Source organism: Bos javanicus, chromosome 3 (genome assembly GCF_032452875.1).
Source record: "Bos javanicus breed banteng chromosome 3, ARS-OSU_banteng_1.0, whole genome shotgun sequence".
NCBI lineage: Eukaryota > Metazoa > Chordata > Mammalia > Artiodactyla > Bovidae > Bos > Bos javanicus.
The window spans coordinates 118,454,111-118,481,189 of record NC_083870.1 but is presented as its reverse complement, the minus strand read 5'-3'; the positions used below and the strand labels follow the sequence as shown (position 1 = coordinate 118,481,189).

General features: G+C 53.4%; 1 protein-coding gene across 7 annotated transcripts in view; it reads left to right on the top strand.

Moving 5' to 3' along the window:
* Positions 1 to 11,208, top strand: part of HDAC4 (histone deacetylase 4) — a 292,464-nt gene extending 281,256 nt beyond the window's left edge. For all 7 annotated transcript variants that reach the window (XM_061412829.1, XM_061412826.1, XM_061412832.1 and 4 more), the window contains 3 exons: positions 4,901 to 4,985; positions 5,912 to 6,053; positions 6,505 to 11,208. In XM_061412829.1, the coding sequence (XP_061268813.1) occupies positions 4,901 to 4,985; positions 5,912 to 6,053; positions 6,505 to 6,544 (267 nt within the window). In that variant the 3' untranslated portion in view covers positions 6,545 to 11,208. The remainder of the gene's footprint in view (positions 1 to 4,900; positions 4,986 to 5,911; positions 6,054 to 6,504) is intronic.
* The last annotated feature ends 15,871 nt before the right edge of the window (positions 11,209 to 27,079 follow it).

Below are 27,079 nucleotides of genomic sequence, written 5' to 3'. Positions count from 1 at the left end.
GCCAATGCTTTACCATCTGAGCCACCAGGGAAGTCCTCAAAGCCTCTCCAGCTTGGCTCCTTCCAGACACAGGCGGGCAAGTGAAGGCACACAGCCCAGCTCTCCGAGCTTGCTCGGCCGGGCCAAGAGCAGGATGGTGGCCCCTGTCTGCTCTCCTCCTGGGGCCACTGGACGCCTCCATGTGCCTCAGATCCCTCTGCCAAGCCCTATTCGTTGCTCCCAGTCGCACCTGCCCCCCAGTCCCTCCCCTGCTTAGCACGGCCTGACCCCCTCTCCCCTGCTTTCCCTACGGCCCACCGCCCTGGCCCCTGTGTGAACGTCACCCCTCACCCACGCTGGCCCCACAGATGCAGGCCCCTGCTCTGCGAGGCCGGGCAGAGGTCTGTCTCTTGGTCCCTGATGTTTCCTAAGTTTGTAGGATGGATAGTGGTTGGTTCTCCCTGGGCTGCTCAGTGATGTCTATTAAATGAAAAATAAGACCCCAGGTAATGAGAGATTTATATTTTAAGAGCTAGAGCCTCCCCCGCTGCCCAGCCCTTGTGTGTAAAGTGGAGGCTGGATGTGTGCTCAGGGCAGACTGATGCCCAGAGCGGCTGAAGATGGGGAGCCACCACAGAAATGGTGGTGGGGGCAGACGGCAATGTGGGCGCCAAGGTGCTCACCGGATGTGACCCAGGCAGAGGGCGCTGGAGGAGGGCCATGCAGCCCCCTGGAGGGTCAGCCCCCAGCCACGTCCAGGGCCCCCTGGGGAGGTTAGACGTGGGGGTCCCCCCAGGACTGGGAGCAGCAAGACCTGGGTTGCATTTTAGAAAATTCCTGGCATCGTGCTCTGACACACCTCTCTGCCTTCAAGTGATAGGCATTTTATGGAATGAGTTATTTTCTAAAGAACTGCTTTTTTCTTAAAAGGGATAAAATCCTAGCAAACTATCAGAGTTGTACTGCAACAATAAGGCCACAGCTGTTTATGCCACAATGAGGACCCCAAACCTGAAAGGCGTGTTTTCTGCTCCAGCTTTGTACCCACAGGGGACCTGGGCTCTGCCCTTGGTGGCCCGCTGACAAAGGTGCTTAAGGACACTCCTGTCTTCACAGGGACACCCCGTTCTCATGGGGACCTGCAGGTGTTCCTGGAGGGGCTCCCCACCTGTATCTGCTCTCTGGCCCAGGACTCACCAGGTTGGCCCAGGTTGGGAATTACATCAGGGTCCCACCCTGTGCAGTCAGCCATGGCCAGAGGGCAACTGCGTCCCTGAGGCAGATCCCAGTGGAGGGAGGGGTGGTCCCACATCTACGAGGTGGCATCTGAGTGTTTGTCCCTCAGGCCCTCAGTAGTGGGGGACCAACCTCAGCAACATGGCATCTCACATTTGACCCTATCAGTCTGCAGGACAGCACAGCACCCAGTTCAGCAGAGGGGTCACTTCCTCGTTCCTCAGAGGCTGAGCACCTTTTCATGGGTCTCTTGGCCACTCTGCCTTTCTCTTCCAGTTTTTTGCCCATTTTTCTATTAGACCATGTTTTTGCAACCTATTTTGGGGGGAGAATTGGTTGGATGGGTGGGTGGATGGCTAGATGAACTGGTGGATGGATGGATGGTTTGGTGGATAGATGGATAGATTGATGGATAGATGGGTGGATGGATGGATTGGTGAATGGATGGATGGGTGGGTGGGTAGGTGGATAAATAGATGGATTGGTAGATGGATAAATGGATAGATGGTGGATGGTTGGATGGGTGGGTGGATGGATTGATGGATGGATGGATGAATTGTTGAATGGATGGATGGATAGATGAACTAGTGAATGGATAGATGGATGGTGGATGGTTGGATGGATGGATGGGTGGGTGGGTGGATAAATAGATGGACTGGTGGATGGATGGACGGATGGTTGGATGGATGGATGGGTACATGCATGGGTAAATTGATGGATTGGTGGATGGATGGATAGATGAACTGGTGGATGGGTAGGTAGATAGATAGATGGATGGATTGATGGATGGATGGATAGATGAACTGGTCAATGGATGGATGGTTCAGTGGATGGATGCATAGATGGGTGGATGGTTGGTTGGGTGGGTGGATGGATAAATGGGTGGATGGTTGGATGGATGGTAGATGGTTGGATGGGTAGGTGGATAGATAGATGGATTGGTGGGTGGTTGGACAGATGGATGGATGGATGGATGGATGGGTGGGTGGTGGGTGGTTGGATGGCTGGATGGGTGTATGGATGGATAAATGGATAGATGGTGGATGGTTGGATGGATGGATGTGTGTATGGATGGGTAGATGGATGGATTGATGGATGGCTGGGTAGATGGACAGATAGATGGATTGTTGGATGGTTGAATGGATGCGTGGTTGCATAGTTGGATAAGTGGATGGATGGTGGATGCTTGGATGGGTGCATGGATGGATAAATGGATAGATAGTGGATGGTTGAATGGATGGATAGATGGGTGGATGGATGGATTGGTGATTGGTTGGATGGATGAGTGGTTGGATAGATGGATGGATGGATGATGGATGGTTGGAGAGATAGACAGACTGATGGACAGCTGGGAGTACCCTCTTCTCTGTAATAGTGAATGTAGGGTCAGAATAATCTGTTCCTTGACTGAAAGGGCTTTCCAGGGCCATGGGTCTCCTTTCGGCGAAATTTTTAAGTTTCATTAAAATCAGTTAATGACTGATTTTGTCATTTTTTTTTTTTATCCCTTCTTAAGTAAATTTCAGAAGATTACATTTTACCAGGAACTTTTTCTATCTCGGCCAATTTTTCCAAATTATTGACTGAAGTTAACAGCGTTCTTGTGCTGTCTTTTATCTCTACTGTTCCTGTAGTCACGGTCCTTCTTATCCTAACATGTTTACCTGTGCCTCCTCTCATTTTTGTCACCAGCACTACCAGAACTTAATTTTTCATTTCAGTTTTAAACGATAAAGTAATCATGTTTAATATATTAGAAGAAAGATACTAATGAATGATGAACCAGAAATCGCTGAAACTGAAATGGGATGTTTTAAAGAGAGCCAAATGGAATTTCTAAAAATGAAAACATATTAGCAGAAAACAGAAACTCGGTGAGATCAGCTGGAGAGAAGACTAATAACCTGGAAGGGATGTGTGTGTGCTCAATTGTGTCTGACTCTGTGCCACCCCATGGACCGTAGCCGGTCAGGCTTCTCTATCTATGGGACTCTCCAGGCAAGAGTACTGGAGTGGGTTGTCATTTCCTTCTCCATGGGATCTTCCCCACCCAGAAACCAAACCCTCATGTCCTGCCTTGGCAGGAGGATTCTTCACCACTGAGCCACCAGGGAATCCCACAGCCTGGAAGCAACAGCTGAAGGAATGAGGCTGAGCACAACCCAGAGACAAGGGGTAGAAGCGGGCTTGTGAGCAGATACAGAACCAGAGGGAGGCGTGGATGAGTAAAAGTGACTGATGGAGGCACCATCCTCCGCTCTGGAAGGCAAGGGGCCCAACCCAGAGTTAAAAAAAAAAACGCTTGCATCCAAGGTCATCTGAGTGACTGCAGGACCACGACGACAAACAGGAAGCTGTGAAAGTAGCCAGAGAGCAGACAGGCCAGCCACAAGGAGCAGTGTTAGCCAGACACCAACCGCTTCACAGCGAAGGAAGCAGAGGCAGTGGGGCAAGGTCTTCCGTTGTCAAGAGTACCTGCCAGCACAGAGCCTCAGGCCCAGCGGGACTGTCAGCCGTGGGGCTGGGGTGGGTGGGACTAGAGAAATAAACTGGGAAAGCTTGACCCATGAGACCTTTTCCAAGGGAAACTCTGTAGGAGGAAGCTTCAGGCAGAAGGACGACAGCCCGGGCAGCTGTCTGTTGAGCAAGACGGGGGGCGTCAGTGCAGGAAAGCCCGAATCAACAGCAACTCCAGGAGACAGTAACAACGATGCCAAGTCAGTGAAAGTAAAGAAAGAAACACAGTGAGGGCCACGAGCTGTCAGTCAGGGACGACAGGGAGCTTGGCCGGGCCCTGGAGCAGGGGCTGCCTGTGCAGCAAATGAGCCCACAGGGCGCTGGCTGCAGTGCATTCGTGAGAAGCAAGTACTTTGTGATCGGTTTAAGCCCGCGTGCTGGGCGGCTCTGTGGCAGACACCCGGCGCACCCTGTGGCCATCAGATGGGCGGGCCGTGTGCGCCTCCCCACTCCACCTGCTGCAGGGACTTCAGGGAGAGCTCAGAGCAGAGAAGCTCACACCCTCTGTCCACTTTTCTCTGATCATTGGAAGAAAACCCTAAAGGGCAGATGTGCTTGTCACTCAGTCGTGTCTGACTCTTTGTGACACCCTGGACCGCAGCCCATCAGGCCCCTCTGCCCATGGGATTTCCCAGGCAAGAATACTGGAGTGGGTTGCCATTTCCTCCTTCAAGGCATCTTCCTGACCCAGGGATCAAACCCACGTCCGCTGCTGGGCAGGCGGATTCTTTACCGCTGAGCCACCAGGGAGGGCCAAAGTGGGGATATTCAAGCCCTGTCTATAAAACCCTGGTTTACAAGTGCGATGAAACTGATGTTTCCGAAAAGTCATCATCCCTTCCCCTGACGCTGTGCCATGCATCCAGCAGTGGAGCCCACGCCGCCGCCCCTCTGCACCAGCTGCCCCTGGACACCAGCCAGTGTCCTGCCTACAACGGGCACCCACGAACGTACCCAAGAGCCTCCTAGGGGAAACACCTTAAGGAAAATAAGTCTACTTCTGTGAAAACATTTATGTAATGCCACAGCCACCTCTGGCTTTTTCAAGCTGTCTTCTCTGTTAGCACGTACACGTGAGGAAGACGCTGATCCGGACGTCCCATCTGAACACACACGGGGATTCTACTGACAGCCTCGAATTCACCATGTATTCTTCTTTCGTCCCCAGCTCGATCCTCTCCCAGAAAAGGTCTTACAGCAGAGACCCAATGCCAACGCCGTGCGGTCGATGGAGAAGGTCATTGAAATCCACAGTAAGTGGCCTGGCCCAGGGCTCAGGAGGGAGACCCTCCCCCCCAAGGGAGGGGCCGGACTCCACAGCCCTTCTCCCACCTCCCCACCCCCGACCCCAACCCCCTGCTTCTCTCTCACCGCCAGTACCGTCCCCAGACCCGCATGTTGAGACGTGGCTTTCAGGGCGAATGTGATGAGCCAGTGACTCTCCTCTCACCCCCGTTAACGTCCCGACAGCCTGCCACAGCCAGGTCACCAGCTCTGCTTTGTGGGGTGAAAGAGCTGGGGTTCAGGGGGGGGGTTTAAGGTCCCTTCTCCAGGCTCCCTGCTGACAGGCTGGGACCTGCATGGAAGCCTGTGTCCTCGGGTCTACCCTCTGCCCTTGGACCAGCGAACCCCACTCCATCAGTTCAGAGCACCCTTGGCCCAGAGTGGCAGGGCCCAGGAGCCCAGGGGCTGCACACAGCCTGGGACTTCTGCCCCGCCTTTGTCCTGGGTCTGTGGGGTGGCCCCGTCACGAGTGTCTGTGTCCGTGGGCGGGACCCAGGGTCTCCCTGCTGTGCACTGAGCTCCTGGCCTCCTGAATGAGGAGCCCCGAGGCCCAGGAGACACCAGGAGGCTGCCTGCACCCACCCCCATCATCTCGGGACTCCCACTGGGAGTCAGGAAGTGCCCATCCCAGCCGCCCCTCCCTGAGGGAGGGACCCTCCCAGGAGCCCACCCCCACCCAGCTGTCCTGCCCCTGCAGGGCCCAGTTCTCCTGGCCACCGGGAAGCTTTTCCAGACGTCCACCCTCTGTGAGTTTCTAACCAGGCCACCTTGTGGCTTCTGTCTCTGGAGAGCATGGTGCTTTAAAGTCGCCACTGATGGGTGCTGCTGGAACCCCGTGGGTCCAAGCGCAGGGTTGGGGTCCCTATCTGAGCAGTCACCGCCCCCACTTCCGCAGGCCAGTACTGGCGCTCCCTGCAGAGGCTTGCCTCCACCGCTGGCTACTCCCTGGTCGAGGCCCAGAAGTGTGAGAACGAGGAAGCCGAGACTGTTACTGCCATGGCCTCGCTGTCTGTGGCGGTGAAGGCCCCTGAGAAGAGGTGAGCACGGACACTGGCCGGCCGTGGGTGCTGCCGCCCTCTGCGGGTGACCTGGGTCTTTGCTCCCGGGTGTACTGGGGGCATGTGCTAGCTCAGCAGAGCCGGGAGTGTGTGTCCTCACCCTGGCCCCAGGACAGACTGCACGGCCACCTCTTTCCAGAAGCAAGAGCTGGAGAAACACTTGAAGGGCGTCTGGGCCAGAAGGAACACTTCCCTAGGGCAGGGGCGGGGGTCGCCGGGAGTTGAGGGGGCGGGTTAGCTAGGAGTCGGGGCGGGGGTGGCTCGGGGTTGGGGGCGGGAATGGTTCGGAGTTGCAGGGGGCAGAGATAGCTAGGAGTCGGGGGCTGGGGTGGCTCGGAGTAGGGGACGGGGTGGTGGGAACCTCGCACACCCACCTTCCGCACACCCACCCTCTCCTCTGTTGCCACCGCGCCCCCGCCCGCCCCAACAGACCCGACGAGGAGCCCATGGAAGAGGAGCCGCCTCTGTAGCCGCTCCCGCAGCTGCGGGTCTCTTGTTTGTCTGTCTCCGTCTTGAAGCTCCGCCGAGAAAAGTTGCTGCCGCCCTGCGTCCTGCCGGCCTCCTCCGAGCCCGCGGGCGCGGCGGGGCGAGCCGCAGCCGGCGGCCCTCTGCCTGCCGGACCCGGGCAGACGCCGGGACGCGCGGACACACGGACGTGCGGGAGCGGGCGCTCCGGGCGCCCCAGGGCAGCCGCGGAGGGAGGGAGCCCGCGGGGGCTCGTGGCAGAGCCGCCTGCCGAGCGAGCCGACCCGAGGAAAAGAAAATGAAAATCAAAGATCTCACGACACAAAACAAACTTGATTAAAACTGGTGCTTACGGTTTGGTGATTCCCCACAATTCCACAGTCTCCGTGTAAACCACTCAACTCATCCTGTAGCTTATTTCTTTTTCAGAGAAAAGTCAGCCGCTCCGGCGCTGGCCTGCCCCTGCACACTCCGGGTGCGCGGTGGGGCTGGGACGCGGAGCGGGAGAGCGGTTAAGGAAAACAAAAAAAACTGGACAAAAGCAGAAATGTGAGCCCGTGCGGCTTTGGTTTCTCAAAGCCGACGGAAGATGCGCGTTTGTGCCTTTTTTTTTATTGCTCTGATGGATTTTTGTGGCTGGGTTTTCCGAAGTCCGAGGAACAATGCCTTAAGAAAAATAAACAGCAGGAGTGGGTGGGACCGCTCCCTGTGGCCGGTGGGGCCGGAGGCCGGCTCGCACCGGCCTGGCGCTTCACAAGTGGTCCCCGCCACGGCCAGCAGCTCTGGAGGGCTGAGGTCCTGCCACCCTGTTTCACTTTATTGCTGTTGAAGAGAAATGGAGGTAGTTCCAAAATAGTGGCAAATACTGTTGGGGGTTTCGAAGTCCAACAAATTTTAAATGAATCCAAAGTGTTCTTTTTCTCGTACATCATATAACAATCGAGCATCTCCATTTGGTTGTGAAGCATGTCCTAGGCACACTTTCAGTGTTACGATCGGAATGCTTTTTATTAAAAGCAAGTAGCATGAAGTATTGCTTAAAATTTTAGGTATAAATAAATATATATATATGTATAATATATATTCCAATGTATTCCAAGCTAAGAAACTTGATTCTTATGAAATCTTGATAAAATATTTATAACGCATTTATAGAAAAAGCATATATATATAAAATAAATGCAGATTGTAAAGGTCCCTGGCGAATGAACGGCTTGTGACTCAGCTCTCAAGGTGCTTGTGGAAAGGGATCTAGTTTGAAGCTCATGTTATTTCTGAACTCCAGAGTGGAGAGCTTTCAATCACAGGCTCGCCATGGGACACCTGCCCTGCAAGATTGTACCTTCATCTTAATTATTTTCTGACCTGACCCCTCCCCACTCCAAGCCTCCATGCACATGTGTACCTGATAAGTTTTTATAGCAAAGGATATCAATTTGCTGTTGATTTTGTATGAACTTTTTCACAAAAAGATCCGGAATAAGCATTGTTTTGTGAATTTTACATTTTTTCTCACCATTTAGCAGTTTTCTGAATGGTAATAACGTCAACCTTTTTTCTTTCTAAACTTTTGCTTGTACATTTTTTTTTAACTTTGGAAGGTATTTTTTTTATTATTATTATTATTTTCATTTTGTTTATTTTTGTACAGTGAGCACAGAGTTTATTTTCAGAGTGAGCACGGAGGTGCAGCGGGGTCTGAGGTCTGCCCGCCTGGGCCCGCCTGTGGCTGCACATAGAGCATGGAGCCTTTCTTTGCCGCCCGTGCTTTGTGGGCAGGGGGCACCCTCGCAGCGCTGAGCTGAGGGGCTTGCCAGCCACCACGGGCCATCAGCATCCATGAAATTCACCTGTAAACATCTCTGACCATGTGGTCAGGATAGCATTTTTCACTTGGCTTTTCCAAAGAGCTTGTAAACTTGTCAGCCACGCATGGGGCCAGGGGGCCGGTGCACCCTCCCCAAGCTCTTCTGCGGCAGCCACGTGGCAGGGCCCTGGCTGGGAGCAGCAGGCCTGAACTTTGAAGCCTGTGGCCGCGGGGAGCCTGGATCCTCGCTGCCTGGTGACCCCGTGGGGACAGCAGACTCCCCATCAGGACGTCCATCCTTGGCTCTTTTTTTTCTCTTTGACAGTAACTGAAAAGGATCACTTTTTAGTGGTAACTCATTTTCCAGCCCTCGAAGCCACCAGTTTCATTCCAGAGTGTGCATCGGGTTCTGACGAGGAAGCGCAGACACAGCTTGCCCATGGGTAGGGAACCCCAGCCAAGTCTCAAGTCTGGTGACATTTACAGGGTAGCTTCTGGAAGAGACTCTGACGCAGCCAGACTTGGGACCAAAAGAGTCCAGGTTCTTGGACCGGCCTGGTCGTCAGGTTGCTGTTGGTTGGACTCAAGACAGTGATCAAGAGCAGGACAGGAAGGTCTTGGGCCGTGTCTGGTGTTCCCTCTCCTCCTGGCCCCTTGCCCTGAGGCCCAGCTTGGTGGGAGAGCTGGAAGCACCCAGCCCCCGACAGTGGAGGCAGGCCCCAGCCAGTTGTCTCTGCTGGCCTCCTGGGATGCCCCTCCCCACCCCCGCCACTTGCCCACTTCCTGTCGGCCGTGGCTCTTGGGGAGAAACACGTCACCTGATGTTTTTACAGGTGATGGGATAACAGGTGACCTTGGTGGCCAAGTTCCTGTTGGAAGGGTTTACTTCTAATCTCGTCCAACGGAGACCTCCTCTGCAGAAGGCCCGCCGGGGGCCGTTTTCGTTTGTCAGCTCGCTCCAGCTTCACAGGCGTGCTTAAAGCAGTTCCGTGTAGCCTTTTGTTTTCTTTGAAGACACACTCAGCCCTTCTCCACAGCCAGCCGTCCGGGGCAGAGGGCGGAGGGCCCACCCGGAGTGCCCACCGCCTCAGGGAGGGCACCCACACCTTCCCGCTGCGGTCCCTGGACCTCTCGCCTTTTTGTTCCTTTTTAGAGGCCTTGGGGGCGCTGGCCGGGGGTCAGCAAGTGAGCACTTTATACCCCTTTGCAGGAAACCCCGTGATGCCGCGGACCTCGTGGCGTCCCCCTGCCCTCCGGGCCTTCCAGCTGCGCCTCCGGGCGCCCGAGCCCCACCAGCAGGCAGCCGTCCCCCGGCCGCCCCCGGCCGCCTGGGACTAGCCGCCCCTCCGGTTCCGAAGGGCCACTTTGTCAAAGCGTTTAGGTTTTTCTTGACTTCCTTTCCAAGTTTGTTTCCAGAGGAAGGACCGTTTTGTCCTGGTTCTGACACGAAAGCAAGTCTGGTTTTTGCAGCACTAAACAATGGAGTTTCTTGTTTTTAATTTTCGATCGGAACATTCCTCCTTTCCTGGTCACAGCCACATGCTCATTCCATTCTTCTTTTTGTAGACTTTTGGGCCCACGTGTTTTACGGGCATTGATACATATATAAATATATATATAAATACATATGAATATATTTTTTTAAGTTTCCTACACCTGGAGGTTGCATGGGCTGTACGAGCGGCATGTCTTTATATTGTATACGGATTTTGCACGCAAACGCGGCAGCTTGGGGAAGAAGAGAAATGCCTTTCTGTTCCCCTCCCATGACATTTGCAGACAACAAAAGATGGGGATTTTTTTTTTCTTTCTGTAAAACAAAACCTTGAAGGAGAGTGGGGGAGGGGGGAACGTTTGCGTCTTACTGAAGTTATTCTTAAGAAATTGTACTTTTTATTGTAAGAAAAAATAAAAAGACTACTTAAACATTTGTCATATTAAGAAAAAGTTTATCTAGCCTTGTGGCATACCAATAATAGAGTTTATTGTATTTATGTGGAGACAGTGTTGTAGGAGCCTACGCGGAGGTCGAGGTTGACCGCCTGTCTCCCGCAGTTGCTCTGGAGGAACTCGCCCCGTGGGGTTTCTTCCCTGGTCCCCCCCTCCCCGGGGAAGCCGCGGCCCCTGCGGCCCTTTCCGCACAGCCGAGCCCACTTTTCCTGACTTGCAGGCGATGGACGGCTAGGATTTCACTTGACACTCAGCAGTCATGAACTGTGCTGCACTGTGGTTTAAAATCATACTTTGCATTGAAAGGACACCATTTCTTCCTTGTAATGAAGCAGAGCTTTCACAGCTCAGCTCACTTTGTGTCTTTGACATGATTAAAAGCCTCCTGTTGAAGGAAAAAGAAAGCAGACATTTTCTGTTTGTGGTTGTTTTTTCTTTTTAAATCTTCTTTTTGGTGTGTGTGCTCCACAGTGGAGACGCTGCTTTCCAATTTATGAGAATGACAAACATTATCATGTGTCTGTATAAAAGGGGGGCTGACCCTATTCACCCAAGAGCTCCTCACGGTCTGTCGCAGAAAACGCGGTGGGACGCGTTCCCATCCCCCCGACGCCCGCTTCCCGCTCCTGTGGGCGCCACGCGGGCGGCAGAGACCAGTCTCCTCTGTAACTTCGCATCCGTTCTCTCTCGATTGTCTGGACCTTCCCGGGGTCCTTTCCCTTTTTCAGTGGAGTTGGAGATTCTGTCCTTGGTTTTCTCATTCTTGTTTCATTCTGTGTGGGGGGTGGTTTGCACCGACTGCGGTGTCCTCCCCCGACGGCCGGCTCCACTTCACCGGAGTCTAGTGTTTGTACCTCATCGTGCGACTTGTCACTCTTGTGGTGTAAATAAAGAGCATTAATTGCCCTCTGACCCGTGGTTTCTGCCGTGTGCTCTCATGCTCGCCAGTTCCGTGCCAGGGTCCCTGCAAGGGGCGGCGGGGGCGGGGCGGCACCTGGGCACCAGCCCATCAGCAGCCCGGCCACCTTCCACCTGTACAGACAGCCCACAGGTGTATCTTCACTTAAATGTCCAGTAATTCAAGTCCAGTAATTCTATTTTCTCCCCAAAATCCTGGTCTGGAAACAGCCTTGGAAGGGATCGAGGCTGAAGGGAAAGGACCAGAAGCCTGGCCTCTCTGGAGCTCGGCACTGTGTCCCTGAGGCTGTGAGCCTGCAAACACAGCCACCTGCACGTGGCCACCGTACCTCTCCGCCCGTCATACCCTTCCCAGGCGCTCGCATCCAGTGATATAACTGGGGGAGGTGGGGAGGGTCCAGTCCCATTGGCCCCAGACAGAACGACTCAGGGGCGCCTCAGCCCACCCCCAGCTGGGCTCTCCCTCTGCCAAGTCATATTTCCTTCCTCACCCTTTCTCAGCTGTCGACCCCAAGGACGGTCTTTAAAAAATATTGTGCTCACCAGACTCCACCCAGGGTCTGCTTTCTGGGAACCCCAAATGCTACACCCAGGGGCCTCCAGGCCCCCAGTGAGACCTATGGAGCACAACCACCTCCAGATACAAGCAGAGCTGCCCCAGGCAAGAACCTTGGAGCTGGAGTCACTGAGTTGGGGGGAGGGGCGGATATTTGTTATGCAGCATCATTGCAGCAATAGCTGACTGATGCAGACAGTGTCAAGAGATAGGAGGCTCCAGTGTAACCTGAGTCTTTTCATGCTTTGCTGGTATTTATGACGATATATTTATTAATTTACACAAAATGAGAGGATCTTATTCCAATAGGAATTCTCTTTTCCAAGCAGACTCAGATATAAAGAAGCCTTGAAAGAGTGTGTCCTTTCCAAGCTCTAGGCAAGGAGATTTGTGAGGGCAGCTTTTCTTCAGATTTATTTTTGCCCTGCAGGTTTTGTGTGACATCTTTTGGATAATTTTTATCTGAAAATTATTTTTTAATGTATGTTATAAAGCACTGATTTTTTTTTAAATCTTTTGAAAGTGTGAAATACCTCAACCACAATGAGTAGAGAAAATAACACACGTATGAGTGCCCATCCTTCAGGGTGAGCACACAGTCACACTTTGCTGTGAGCATTGTGGTAAATAGATGCGGGGGGCGCAGGTCAGCTCCGTGTCCTCTTCCCTTTCCTCCCTGGGTAAACGCTGCCCTGGAATCGGTGTGTGGACTCTGTGTCCATGTTTCTGCATCTTTGCTGCATAATTTTATCTCCATAGAAGTAGAAATTAGTGCGATGGTGCCGGAATTTTCTGTAAATGCCTTTTTCATCCATAGTGTGTTATTGGGCTCACCTTATGGGCTTCTCTGATAGCTCAGTTGGTAAAGAATCCGCCTGCAATGCAGGAGACCCTGGTTCGATTCCTGGGTCGGGAAGATCCCCTGGAGAAGGGAACGGCTACCCACTCCAGTATTCTGGCCTGGAGAATTCCGTGGACAGCCCATGGGGCCGCAAAGAGTTGGACATGATTGAGTGACTTTCACTCGTACTTTCTACCCATGCGCACACCTCTAGAAACTCACTACAAGGGCTGCATGCTCGTTCACTGAGTGACCCGCACGCATAGCCCAGCCCTCCTGACTTAGGCATGTAGCTCTCACCGCGTGGTCTCCCCCACACACCGCGCTGCCCTGGGTATCATGGGGGCTCCCTCTCCAGGGGAGTTGCTGGCCCTGCAAGGTGTCAGCTCTTGTTAAATCAGAATGGTCACTCCCCATAGCGGTTCACCGACTTTCGCCTCCACCAGCACTGACTGAATCAGGAGTCTGGCCAAATACAGAGCAGCAGAAAGAGGGGTCCTGAGACCATATGTGTCCCCAGTCATTCTTTCACTGCAAACACCCCACGTCTGTGGAGTCTGCACCTCTCCCCACAGACAGGGCGACTTTGAAGCAAATCCCAGCAGCACGTCACCCACCCACCTGCAAATATTTCAGTAGACATCCCTGGAAGATAAGGACTCTTCACAAACATGGCACAATACCATACCATGCTTGAAAAATGGACAATTCCTTCACGTTGTCCAGTAACCAGCCAAAGCTGAGGTCTCATTTTTCATCTTGTTTGCTTGCTTGTTCTTCACAGTTGGTTACAGTGCCTACAGGAAAAAAGTAAGCCCTGGAAGGTGACAGTTTCAGAAGGAAAAAGTTTCCCATTCAGTATCTCAGTGATCCTAAATATTTCAACCAAAACTGAAAGGGTGATATTACATGGTTTAACTCACTATGTAAGACTCGGAGTTTAATTTTAAAATGCACTTAGCATTCCTGTTCAAAATACATCCTTAGCGGGCTTAAAGTATTGTCTTGGTTTGAATTTAAAAGTAACAACAAATTTTATTTCTCTGCTGATAGCGCGAGCTCCAGTTTGGAAAACGGGGATGAAAAGTGTGCATTTTGATTCATGAAAGTGTTGGGATTCATGCACAAAACTAAACCAGTGGAGCATTCCCGGTGTCTGAGGCCACTTAAAACCCCTTTATCTGGTGTTTGAGTGTATAAAAACTGGGGTTCTCCTCGCCCACTGCTCATGGATCAGGCCCTGCAGCAACTCCACTAACATTTAACCCCCGCGTCCCAGGAACCCTTGGAGGAGGCGGTGTGGTCATACCCATTTCCCCTCGAGGAAACTAAGGCTCAGAAAGTTCGAGTACTTTGCCCAAGTTTGCACATCAGACATGGGGTCCTAGACGCAGGGCGGTCCCCTTGCTGAGCCTCTCGTGTGAACCCCTGTCTTCTGCCCCCGCAGGCCACACTCTGACGCACAGGCCATGGCTGACTGGAGAGGGTGGAGGACCCACGGGGACCGATGCCTGCGGTGTCCGGACCAGGGCACCTGCACTCTGCACACAGCCCAATGTACAGACAGCTGGGCAACCCCACCCCCACCCCAGGGAGGGATGAGGTTCTGGGCTGCTCCCCTCCCCACCCAGCCATCCTCCCTGAGATGGAGGCAGGCACAGCATCCCTGGGTCCAGCCTCCCAGCTGTGCTCAGACCAGGTGCCCCGAAGCCCCGGCCCCTGTGTGGCGGTGACGCTCAGATCTCAGCACCACCAGGAGGCCCAGGCACTGCTGGGGGCTCAGGCCGTCCCTCCCAGAGGCCCCACATGTGGAGTCCCTACCAGGCATCCTGCGCAGGCCAGCTGCGGGCAAAGCCCACCCTCCCTCCAGGAGAACGTCCCTCCAGGCCTCGCCCTTCCCAGATCCCTTGCCCGAAGGCAGGTCGGGCAGAGAAGGCTTGGAACCAGGGTGTGACCTTTGACCTCATGGGACTGCAGTTTTCTCCATAAAAGGAACAGGTGAGCGGGTGGCCCCTCAAGTCCTCTGCTGTCCCCACAGTCGAGGAGAGAGGCTCGCGCTGCTACCGGAGCTGAGCTTGTGCCCCCGTAACCACTTCCCTGCGGTATTTTCCTAAGGGCAGAGTTGCTGGTGTGACTTCAGGTCAAGATTTGAATGGAAATTAGAAGGGGTGGGGGGGATTGTATGCAAATGACGCCCTCAGCTCAGTTCAGGGAGGGTGTGAGGACCAAGCTCCTCACTGGCCAAGCCTGGGTTGGGGATGGTCAGGGCTGCAGACAGACCTGTTTGCAGATAGCTGAGCCTCAACCTGGTAATTCCACTCCAGGAATCGGTCCCAGGGACAGAAATCTAATCACAGAAAGTGTTTCCTGCACAGAGATGCTCACTTCAGCATTATTCAGTGGAAAGCTGGAAACACCTGGACATATTAATGTTTAACAGTCGGGAGTGGGCATATGCCTGGTTGCTGGGCACGTGGTGGTGGCACCCCCCTGGGGCTGGGCTGACCAACACTGCTGGTCACCACACGGAGCACATCTTTTGGGGCCAGAGGGTAGATGAAGCACCATATTCGATGTCGACCTGATGAAGAAACCCAAGCTGGGACTTTGAACTTGGCATCCAAACAGGACGGGGAGGGGCCGTCACAGTATACTGAGGGCAGTTCTTTCCTTCTGTGATCGAAGGAAGTATACCAGCTCCGAGTTCATCTCATTTACATTCATGAACAACAACCCTAAAGCCATTGTTGACTTAAAAAATATACGCACAGTGTGACAGTTGGGAGTTAAGGTTCACTTGGGCAAAGTGAGGACTGCGGCCCGGGAGACAGCACCTCTGATGGCTCTGAGAGGCTGCTCCGGCCGAGGAGGGGAGGTCAGTGTATGTGGTTTTGATGAGGGGGGAGCACACACAATCAAGCACGTGCTGCTTTGTGGAAGGTTGCTCCTGGTCACGAGGAGCAGATATGATCATGAAAGATTTTAGAGCATTTTCTGCATTTCTAGTATAAGGAGATGCAAGAATTAGGCTGATCAAACCAGCTCCTGAAAATACCTATCTGAAGACCCGTTCTGCCTGTTTTCCCAGAGCACAGAGGCCTCGTTTCTGCTGTGCACCCTGACCTCCTTTCAGGGGCAGTTGACGGTCAGTAGCTACAGAAGTGCCTGATTTAATCCTCGTAGGGGTAGATGGCCAGTGTCCATTGGAGCTGACAACATGTTTCCCAGCTTCTGTCCCACAGAGCCGTTTCCTTAAGGAGTCGGTTAGCTGTTCTGGAGGAAAACCGAAAGTGCAGGGAAAGTGGTTTCTAGCACGTTCCCCAAGCTCCGCCCCAGCCCGGAAGGGCATTTCCACCCACCTCCTGTGTGCTGAAGGCCTCGGAGGGTCCCCCTGGGGCACAGCCCCTGAAGAAGCCAGCTGCCAGGGGCGGGGGATGGGGGGAGATGGTGCAGGACACCAGCCGCAAGGCGAAGGCCCAGGGGAGGCAGCTGAGCTGTCGTGCAGGACCCCTAGGAGGACCACCTGAGCACCGCCCAGCCTCCGAGGGCTGCCGTCAGCACTGTGACCGCCCTGCCGCAATGCTGACTTAAGAATCAGTTCAGTTCAGTTCAGTCGCTTAGTTGTGTCCGACTCTTTGTGACCCCATGAATCGCAGCACGCCAGGCCTCCCTGTCCATCACCAACTCCCGGAGTTCACTCAGACTCACGTCCATCGAGTCAGTGATGCCATCCAGCCATCTCATCCTCTTTCGTCCCCTTCTCCTCCTGCCCCCAATCCCTCCCAGCATCAGAGTCTTTTCCAATGAGTCAACTCTTCGCATGAGGTGGCCAAAGTACTGGAGTTTCAGCTTTAGCATCATTCCTTCCAAAGAAATCCCAGGGCTGATCTCCTTCAGAATGGACTGGTTGGATCTCCTTGCAGTCCAAGGGACTCTCAAGAGTCTTCTCCAACACCACAGTTCAAAAGCATCAATTCTTCAGCGCTCAGCCTTCTTCACAGTCCAACTTTCACATCCATACATGACCACAGGAAAAACCATAGCCTTGACTAGATGGACCTTTGGTGGCAAAGTAATGTCTCTGCTTTTGAATATGCTATCTAGGTTGGTCATAACCTTCCTTCCAAGGAGTAAGCGTCTTTTAATTTCATGGCTGCAGTCACCATCTGCAGTGATTTTGGAGCCCAAAAAAATAAAGTCTGCCACTGTTTCCACTGTTTCCCCATCTATTTCCCATGAAGTGATGGGACCAGATGCCATGATCTTTGTTTTCTGAATGTTGAGCTTTAAGCCAACTTTTTCACTCTCCACGTTCACTTTCATCAAGAGGCTCTTTAGTTCTTCACTTTCTGCCATAAGGGTGGTGTCATCTGCATATCTGAGGTTATTGATATTTCTCCCAGCAATCTTGATTCCAGCTTGTGCTTCTTCCAGTCCAGGGTTTCTCATGATGTACTCTGCATATAAGTTAAATAAACAGAGTGACAACATACAGCCTTGACGAACTCCTTTTCCTATTTGGAACCAGTCTGTTGTTCCATCTCCAGTTCTAACTGTTGCTTCCTGACCTGCATATAGGTTTCTTAAGAGGCAGGTCAGGTGGTCTGGTATTCCCATCTCTTTCAGAATTTTCCACAGTTTCTTGTGATCCACACAGTCAAAGGCTTTGGCATAGTCAATAAAGCAGAAATAGATGTTTTTCTGGAACTCTCTTGCTTTTTCCATGATCCAGCAGATGTTGGCAATTTGATCTCTGGTTCCTCTGCCTTTTCTAAAACCAGCTTGAACATCAGGAAGTTCGCGGTTCACATATTGCTGAAGCCTGGCTTGGAGAATTTTGAGCATTACTTTACTAGCATGTGAGATGAGTGCAATTGTGCAGTAGTTCAAGCATTCTTTGGCTTTGCCTTTCTTTGGGTATGGAATGAAAACTGACCTTTTTCAGTCCTGTGGCCACTGCTGAGTTTTCCAAATTTGCTGGCATAGTGAGTGCAGCACTTTCACAGCATCATCTTTCAGGATTTGGAATAGCTCAACTGGAATTCCATCACCTCCACTAGCTTTGTTTGTAGTGATGCTTTCTAAGGCCCACTTGACTTCACATTCCAGGATGTCTGGCTCTAGGTCAGTGATCACACCATCGTGATTATCTGGGTTGTGAAGATCTTTTTTGTACAGTTTTTCTGTGTATTCTTGCCACCTCTTCTTAATATCTTCTTCTTCTGCTAGGTTCATACCATTTCTGTCCTTTATTGTGCCCATCTTTGCATGAAATATTCCCTTGGTATCTCTAATTTTCTTGAAGAGATCTCTAGTCTTTCCCATTCTGTTGTTTTCCTCTATTTCTTTGCATTGATCGCTGAAGAAGACTGTCTTGTCTCTTCTTGCTGTTCTTTGGAACTCTGCATTCAGATGCTTATATCTTTCCTTTGCTCCTTTGCTTTTCGCTTCTCTTCTTTTCACAGCTATTTGTAAGGCCTCCCCAGACATCCATTTTGCTTTTTTGCATTTCTTTTCCACGGGGATGGTCTTGATCCCTGTCTCCTGTACAATGTCACGGACCTCATTCCATAGTTCATCAGGCACTCTATCTATCAGATCTAGGCCCTTAAATCTATTTCTCACTTCCACTGTATAATCATAAGGGATTTGATTTCGGTCATACCTGTATGGTCTAGTGGTTTTCCCTACTTTCTTCAATTTAAGTCTGAATTTGGCAATAAGGAGTTCATGATCTGAGCCAAAGTTGGCTCCTGGTCTTGTTTTTGCTGACTGTATAGAGCTTCTCCTCCTTTGGCTGCAAAGAATACAATCAATCTGATTTCGGTGTTGACCATCTGGTGATGTCCATGTGTAGAGTCTTCTCTTGTGTTGTTGGAAGAGGGTGTTTGCTATGACCAGTGCATTTTCTTGGCAAAACTCTATTAGCCTTTGCCCTGCTTCATTCCGTATTCCAAGGCCAAATTTGCCTGTTACTCCAGGTGTTTCTTGACTTCCTACTTTTGCATTCCAGTCCCCTATAATGAAAAGGACATCTTTTTTGGGTGTTAGTTCTAAAAGGTCTTGTAGGTCTTCATAGAGCCGTTCAACTTCAGCTTCTTCAGCATTATTTGTTGGGGCATAGACTTGGATTACTGTGATATTGAATGGTTTGCCTTGGAAACGAACAGAGATCATTCTGTCGTTTTTGAGATTGCATCCAAGTACTGCATTTCAGACTCTTTTGTTGACCATGATGGCTACTCCATTTCTTCTAAGGGATTCCTGCCCGCAGTAGTAGATATAATGGTCATCTAGGTTAAATTCGACTTAAGAATAACCACAGCCTAAATACTGAGCATGCCTGCTCAGTCACGTCCAACTCCTGTGACCCCACAGACTGTAGCGCGCCAGGCTCCCCTGTCCATGGGATTCTCCAGGCAAGAACCCTGAAGTGGGTTGCATTTCCTCCTCCAGGGGATCTTCCCAATGCAGGTATCGAACTCACAGCTCCTGAGTCTCCTGCACTGGCAGGCTGTTTCTCTACCCCTGAGCCACCTGGGAAGCAGTTTGTTGGGTTGGGATTTGTAGGACTTCACGCCTGGGAGACAGCATCTCGAGTGGCACTGGGAAAACTGTTCCGAGGAAGACAGGGTCGGGGGAGGGTGTCGGGTTATGCAGAAGTGTCAACAAGGGGCAGGGGCTCTGAACACCAGAAGATTAGCGCTAATGAAGGAAACCAGATATTTCCAGTTAAGGAGTTCAGAGCTTTTCTATGCATGGGAAGACACAAGAGTCTGGGCTCACTGAACTCCTTCCTTTCTTGCACATCTCAGCTGCCTGGGGCCAGCATCCTGCGATATGAGTGTCACATCCTTCGTTTCTCGCTCACCACTCACACGTGGCAGGCTCAGGAATTCACATTTGAAGGGCCGAGCGGCTGCTGGCTGTGACACCCTTGTTTACTGATATGGCAGGAGACACTCCATTCCTCAGTCCTTTCCTTATCCGTAGCTGCTCCACGCACTTACAGGAGTTGGACCTGGTTCTTGGAGGGAAGAGGGCACAGGTGCCCCTGGACCCTGCATGGTGGAAGGTCCAGCCCTCAGCCCAGACCCGAAATCATCAGGGGCCCACGGAGGGCAGCCCCTCACCTGGGGGCCAGCAGGGTGGAGGACCGTCCATCCCTAGAGCTGCGGGGAAGCTGAAGCCTTCGCTGAGACCTCATCGCAGCTCAGAATCTCCCTCTGCCCAGCCCTGCCCCTGCCCCAGCCTGCTTCCTGGGGAATCAGCGTAGCTGCTACCACACAATAGGGAAGGAATGCGCTCTAGGAAGGTGAAAATGGGGCAAACGCCCATCTTGGAGCAAAGCAGAGAGAGCCTCCCTGAGGCTGGAAGGACGGAAGCGCCCCTGCACCCACCCCGCAGCCCCCGCACCCACCCTGCAGCCGCAGGTAAGGAGGCACCCTGGCCGCAGAGGTGGACGGGTGAGGGGGTGGACGGGGAGGCGCCCAGCTCCTCCCTGGGCAGCGCCCTGCTTGCTCGCCAGCTGCCTGAGCCGAGGGGCCTCCCATGTCCCATCCAGGTGCCCACGGCCCATAAAACAGCGAGGGGCCTACCTGGGGGCCCGGCCGGCCGTCCCTGAGCTCGGGACCTGCTTTCACACGTGCACCCACCCCGGAAACTGCCAGCCCGGGGCAGGATGCCACTCAGCACTATGGGTGGGCCTCCTGGAAGGCACCGTGGAAGCCCTGCCTCTCGGCCTTGGCCTCCGCCAGGAATGCCTTCCTCCCGTCTTCCTGGGACCCCTCTTCCCCCCTGAACCCCAGTTTAAGTGGAGCCACCTTCCCATCCCCCTCCCCAAATACTGCAGAGACACAGAGGTGACCGGGCAGGCAGGGCTCTTCCTGAGACTGGGGTGGTGGCTCTTCCTCCCAACGGTGACCTGTGCCCCGAAGACTTGACACCAGACCCTCTGGGCGGCAGGGGCATCGGGCAGCAGCCCCACAAGGGTGGGGTCTGCTTCCACGTCCTCCGTGGGCACGGGCTGCCAGTGGCCCCTGAGTCAGTGAGGGTGGTGGCTGGGATGGACGGTGATGGATGGGGGCTCACGGCCATTGCACACGAGTCGGGAGCATCCTTGACGGGCTTTGGCCCCTCCCTGCACTGAGCTGCGACGGAGCGGGGCACTGGCCGCATTTGCCCAGAGACGCTCACTCCTGGCAGCCAGCCCTTCTGACCTCGAGACAGGCAGCAGTGGGTGAGCGGTGGTCCCTCCAGAGACCCCCGCATCCCGCCCCTGGGAACCAGCGTGTGTGCGGATGGAATTACGTGAGAATCTCAAATGGAGATCATCCTGATGGCTCAGGCAGCTCTCAACCCAATGACAGGTGCCCCCGAAAGAGACAGAGGAGGAGCCCCGTGCAGACAGAGGCAGAGACTGGGGTGATGTGGCCACAAGGCGAGGGGGTACGGGAGCCCTGGATGCTGAGGGGGTGGGGAGGCTGCGCCCTGAGCCTCGGGCAAGGGGCAGGGGGCTGCTGGCACCTCACTTCCAGCTTCTGCCCAACAAACTGCAAGGGAGTCAATTTCAGTTATCTCAAGTACTCTCTTCTCTTTTCACGGTGAGAACTGGACCATAAAGAAGGCTGAACACTGAAGAATTCATGCTTTTGAACGGTGGTGCTGGAGAAGACTCTTGAGAGTCCCTTGGACAGCAAGGGGATCCAACCAATCCATCCTAAAGGAAATCAACCCTGAATATTCATTGGAAGAACTGATGTTGAAGCTGAAACTCCAATACTTTGGCCACCTGATGCAAAGAGCCAACTCATTGGAAAAGACCCTGATGCTGAGAAAGATTGAGGATAGGAGAAGGGAATGACAGAGGATGAGATGGTTGGATGGCATCACCAAGTCAATGGGTATGGATTTGAACAAACTCCAGGAGTTGGTGATGGACGGGGAGGCCTGGCGTGCTGCAGTCCATGGGGTCTCAAAGAGTCAGACATGACTTAGCGACTGAACAACAACAAGCCCCCCGGTTTCTGGTGGTTTGTTACCAGACCCCCAGGAGACTCACAGGGAGCCTTCCAGGGGGAGCCAGGGGACACTGGCCCTACTGGGCCAGCGTCTGAAAGGGTCCATTATATCAGGGTTCTTGACCTGGTGTCCCCAGGAGTCTGGGGGCTTTGGAGTTCTGAGACCTCCTGATGCCCTTGACATTTCAGGCAGTTCTCTGACGGGAGGGCATGGGGCTTCCAGCAGCTTCCTGCATCTCAGGGCAACTTTGAGCCTCTGTCCCCATCCTTGGGGGCCCCTCAGGAAGGGCGATGTCCATCCTCCACTCCTGTGGGGCTCCTGGGCACTGGACCAGGGCCTGGGCCAGTGTCCCCAGATCCAAACAGGATGGAGCAGAAAAGACAAGCGTCACCTGCTTGGCAGACCCTGCCCAGCCTGGGACCCTCTGTCCCTTGTCCTCCTGAGTCGCCCAGCTGCACCTGTGGGGTCTGGGGGACTGAGGGCCGGAACAGCTGGATGTCACCCTGGGCCCCAGGGAGTGTAGGGTGCTGTGCCCTGGAGGAGGGCAGGTCCTGTGTGGCATGAAAGGGGAAACAGAAGTGAGTGAGAGCAGGGTGGCCGCACGGGACCTCGGGAGCCAGGCGGGGGGCAGCCCTGCACCACGGGCCCTTCCTCAGGGATGGATGTCGTCTCAGCCCCGGCTGTGGGTCGGACAGGAGAACTAGGCAGAAAGCCAGGACCCAGATGCTGCGGAGTCACCAGCGATGTGTGAGCGGGGGTCTGCTCAGCCCAGGGAGGGGCAGAAGCAATGACACACACGAGGGCCTCTGGAGGGTCCCGAAAGCACCCGGTTCCCAGGGGCCCCTTCATCTGGAACCTTTGACGCCACCAGGCAGAAGGGCTTGGAAGACCCCGCTGGGCCCATCTCGTGCTTGAGGCCCTTGGGACCCCCTCTCTGCTGCCTCCCCCCCCCCACCCAGGTTTGGGCGTCACTGAAGACACAGCCCCCACTGGATCAGGCTCTGTTGAGCGCCAACCCCTGCCTGATCCCCGGACGCATGGCTGGGGACGCAGAGCCGCCCCCCTGGGGCCTTGGGGACGTCGAGAGATTGATGTCGACTCCAGACAGGGCTTGTAATTAAATATGTCCAGTGGGTTTGACCGAGTGTGAGAGACGGTCCCGCGCTGGTCACTCAGTCTGATGGATTTGCAGAAGGCCCTGCGGGAGCCAGGGTTGCGGGAGGTCTGCCCTCTCCAGGCCTCTCTCTCCGGATTGGGGTGTTACCTGGGACGCCCCTGGGCCCTGTCCCGCCCTCATCAGAGGCCAGAGGGCAGCAACAGAGGAGGCTTTCTGAGGTTTGAGGAGACGTCGCCACCATAGGGCGCCGCAGAGGGAGCGGGCTGCTGTCTAGGGGGCAGAGAGGAGAGTGGGCGCAGCCCCCCACCCGTCCAGATGCTCCTGGGGGAGCCTTGCGATCCCAGCGCCGCCTGCTGGTGATTCCTGGAGCTGCAGCCCCAGGCAGATCCCCAGCCTTGTCCACATCCCCCCGAAACCCCCCACGCCACCCCTCACCCCCCAAGGCCTGAGCCCCGACCCTGCTTACCCTTTGGGGTGACAGTGGAACACTTCGTCAGACACTGAGAGCCACCCCCACTATCCGGGGAAAAGCTGACTTAGCAAGACTTCATGGTGGGCAGGCTTAGGGTGGGGTTCTCCTAACGTCCCCTGCTCTGCTGGGGGACCCTGGGTAAAGCCCACCACCCCAGGGAGTGGAGAAGACCCCCAGCTGCTCTGCCAATCAGGGCTGAAGAGGGGGCCAGGCACCCTGGAGAGTCCAGCCTGCTGGCCCTGCAGCTCGGCCACCATCTGGCCGTCACTGCCTCCGTGTGGATACACCGGGTGGTCTATCCACCTGGGCACTGGCGGGTGGACGGGAGAAGTGTCCATAAGGGGGCTCACATCCCCGTGGGGGCGGGAAGGCAGACACACAGCACAAAAGAAGGTACCTGTCTGCGCGCCGGAGGGTGGTTCATGTTTGGAATGAGAAGAGGAGGGGCAGAGTCAGGGGCTCCAGGGTCCCGGGACAGCAAGCAGGGGCAATGCTGAGCCAGCGCCCAGTCCAGTCAGAGGTAGCGGATCCAGGCTGCCGGCTGCTGGAAGCCCCGGAGGTCAGCCGGGAGCAGGAGCTTGGTGACCACGGCTCCCCCAGGACCCGTCGTCCTGGGGGACAAATTCCTCAAACAACATGGTCCCTGCACACCCGGCCCCAGGAGACCCTTCACTCAGGGATCCCCATGTGTCTACAGCTTCAACCTGATGACTGTAGTAAGATGATTGTATTTATTGGGGGTCACGATGCTCCAGAAACCATGCTACCCTTTTCTGGGTACACTTGTTGTTGTTCAGTCGCTCAGTCGTGTCCGACCTTTGAGACCCCATGGACTGCAGCACACCAGGCTTCTCTGTCCATCACCACCTTCCGGAGTGTACTCAAACTCATGCCCCTTGAGTCAGTGATGCCATCCAACCACCTCTGGGTACAGGGAAGGGGGTCAACCAGCTGGGACTCAGCGGCCAAGGCTGGCTGCCTGTTTTAACATCATCTGCCCTGGTGCCCTCCTCAGAAACAGAACCTTGATTGTGTTCAGGGCTGCAGGCACCCATTTCCACCAGACAGCTGTGGCCATGAGACTGAGTTCGGCCAACAGTCGGTGAGCAGAAGTGAGTGTGGGAGTTTCCAGATGGTTCTTCGCAGGGGATGCAGCAACCTGCAGGTTCAAAGAAGTCACTTCCAGCGTTAGAAGCAGAAAGGAGCTTCTCAGGAAAGAATCCATCTGCCAATGTAGGAGACGCAGGTGCCATCCCTGGGTTGGGAAGATCCCCTGGAGGAGGGCATGGCAACCCACTCCAGTGTTCTTGCCTGGAGAATCCCATTGACAGAGGAGCCTGGTGGGCTACAGTCCCTGGGGTCTCAAGGAGTCGACACGACTGAGCACACACGCGTGTTAGAAGCAGAAACAGGTTCAGCCTGGGCTGTAAGGACTTAAAGATCCCTGTGGGCTGGGGCAGTGAGGGGGGTCTGCTCACACAGGCAAACCAGCGGTCGCACCCCTGAGGCCGAGGAGTCCAGGAACCCCCCGCCCCACTTTTGCTGTGATCATCACCACATTTGGCCACACACACTTGCCAGCCCCTGCCTACAGTGGCCACATCTGCCTTCCAATCGCTCCTGAGTCCCTGCAATCAGGCCGCACCCAAACTCCATCCAGAACACCAGCTCTAAGGGACTCTGGGAACTGCAGTTTTCCTAGTGGTGACCAGACGGGAAATACAATTTGACCTTGTTATGAAACAAGCAAACAGATTCATCCAAGGAGAGGAAGAAATGAAAGTCGCTCAGTCGTGTCCGACTCTTTGCAACCCCACGGACTATACAATCCATGGAATTCTCCAGGCCAGAATACTGGAGTGGGTATCCTTTCCCTTCTCCAGGGAATCTTCCCAACCCAGGGATCAAACCCAAGTCTCCCGCATTGCAGCCGGATTCCTTACTGGCTGAGCCACAAGGGAAGCCTGTAAAGCTATTATAGTCCAGTACAAATTAAAAACAAAGAAGCAACCAACACTGCAGAAGCCAGAGTTAAAGTTGTGTCTCTGCAGCAAATGACGGTGAATGTTGTACCTAGAATTTGGAAGGAGACAGACTTAGTAGTGTTGCTAAGGTGGAAATTTCTGAATGGGAATGTCAATATACCTCGGCATTGCTATCAAAAATCTTCCTCGTGTTTAACCTCTGATGGTGGCCAGAGGATTTAATGTCTCCTCCAAACTGAGACGAATTCTACAAAAGCTGAGATGCTGATGGAATCTGTCACAGTCACGGAATGCACGTGAAGCATCCGCCTGGAAGAAGAGGGACACAGATGGCCAGTGGAAGGAGCCCCAGGCCCTGGGGACGTGTGGGTATGACCGTGATACCAACCAGGGTTCTTGCTGCTTAATCAGCAGAAATTGATCAGAGTGCAGACAAGAAGTTCAGGCACAGCTCTGTCGGGGCCCCTGCTGCAGCAGGAGGACAAGAACAGAAACAGCTTCCCCTGCTCTTTCCCCAGGAGGGGCGAGCTGGTTCCTTATATGGCGCGAAGGTGGGGGCGAGCCCGGGGGTCAGGCCCGGGGATGGCTTGGGTGGCTTGCCTGCCCCTTGTCGGTGCTGCGTGCAGGGGGCATGCACAGTGCTCTGCTTTTGCGCCTGGCTCCTCAGAAGTGGCAGTGGCTAAAAGAAGTAAAGATCTAGATAATTGGAGAAACACTCCAGGTTTAGGAATCAGAAAGACTCAATATTCTCAAAATCATAATTCTCCCTAAATTGACTTATACAGTCAATTAAATCTTATAAAGATCCCAGCAGAATTTTTAGTAGAAATTGGCCCACTGGCTGTAAAATTTATTTGGAAATGCAAAGGACTCGGGATATCCAAAATGATTTTGAAACAGAAGAACAAAAGGATGATTTAGACTTAAAGGAGGAATTTAAACTTTCTCTAAAGCCACAGTAAGCATAACTGTACACCTCTGGCGTAGGGTAGGCATAGAGACCACAGAGTAAAAAATAAGGGTCCGTAAATAAATGCTTACACTTGTGCTCGCTTGATTTTCAACAAAAGTGCTAAGGATAATCAACAGAAAAGAGTCTCCTCCATGAAGGTGCTGAGACGAGTGATATCCACAGGCCAAAGGACAAATTTAGACCCTTACCGCCCGTCGCCCACAAAAATTAACTCAAAGAGGATCGTGGACCTAACTGAACACTTAGAGAACAAACACAGAAGAAAGCCTTTGGGAGTTTGACTTAGGCAAAGAGTTCTTAATCTTGATGCTAAAAGCATGATCTATGAAAGGAGAAAAAAGGATACATTGAACTTCATCAGGATTAAAAACTTCTGCAGTTCAAAAGACATCATTAAGGAAAGGAAGAGACAAGTCAGGGACAGGGAAAATTACTTAGAAATTATGTATCTGGTAAAGGACCTGTATCCAGACTACGTAAAGAATTTTGACAATAAGAAGATAAACAATCCAATTAAAATGAGTAAAGACTGGGACTTCCCTGGTGGCCCAGTGATTAAGGATCTGCTTGCCAATGCAGGGACACGGACTTGATCCCTGGTCTGAGAAGATCCCATGTGCAGCGGAGGAACAAAGCCCGAGAGAACAACCGGAACTACTGAGCCTGAGCTCTAGAGCCCACGGGCTGCAGCTGCTGAAGCCCGCATGCCCTCAAGCTTGTGCTCCACACAAGAAAAGCCACCACAGTGGGAAGCCCACACACCACAGCTAGAGAAAAGCCCGCACGCAGAAATGAACACCAAAAGTTAATTAAAAAGTAAAATCCTAAAAAAATTTTTTTTGCGAAATGAATAAAAGACAGAAACAGCTATTTCACCCAAGAAAATGCACCAACAGCTAA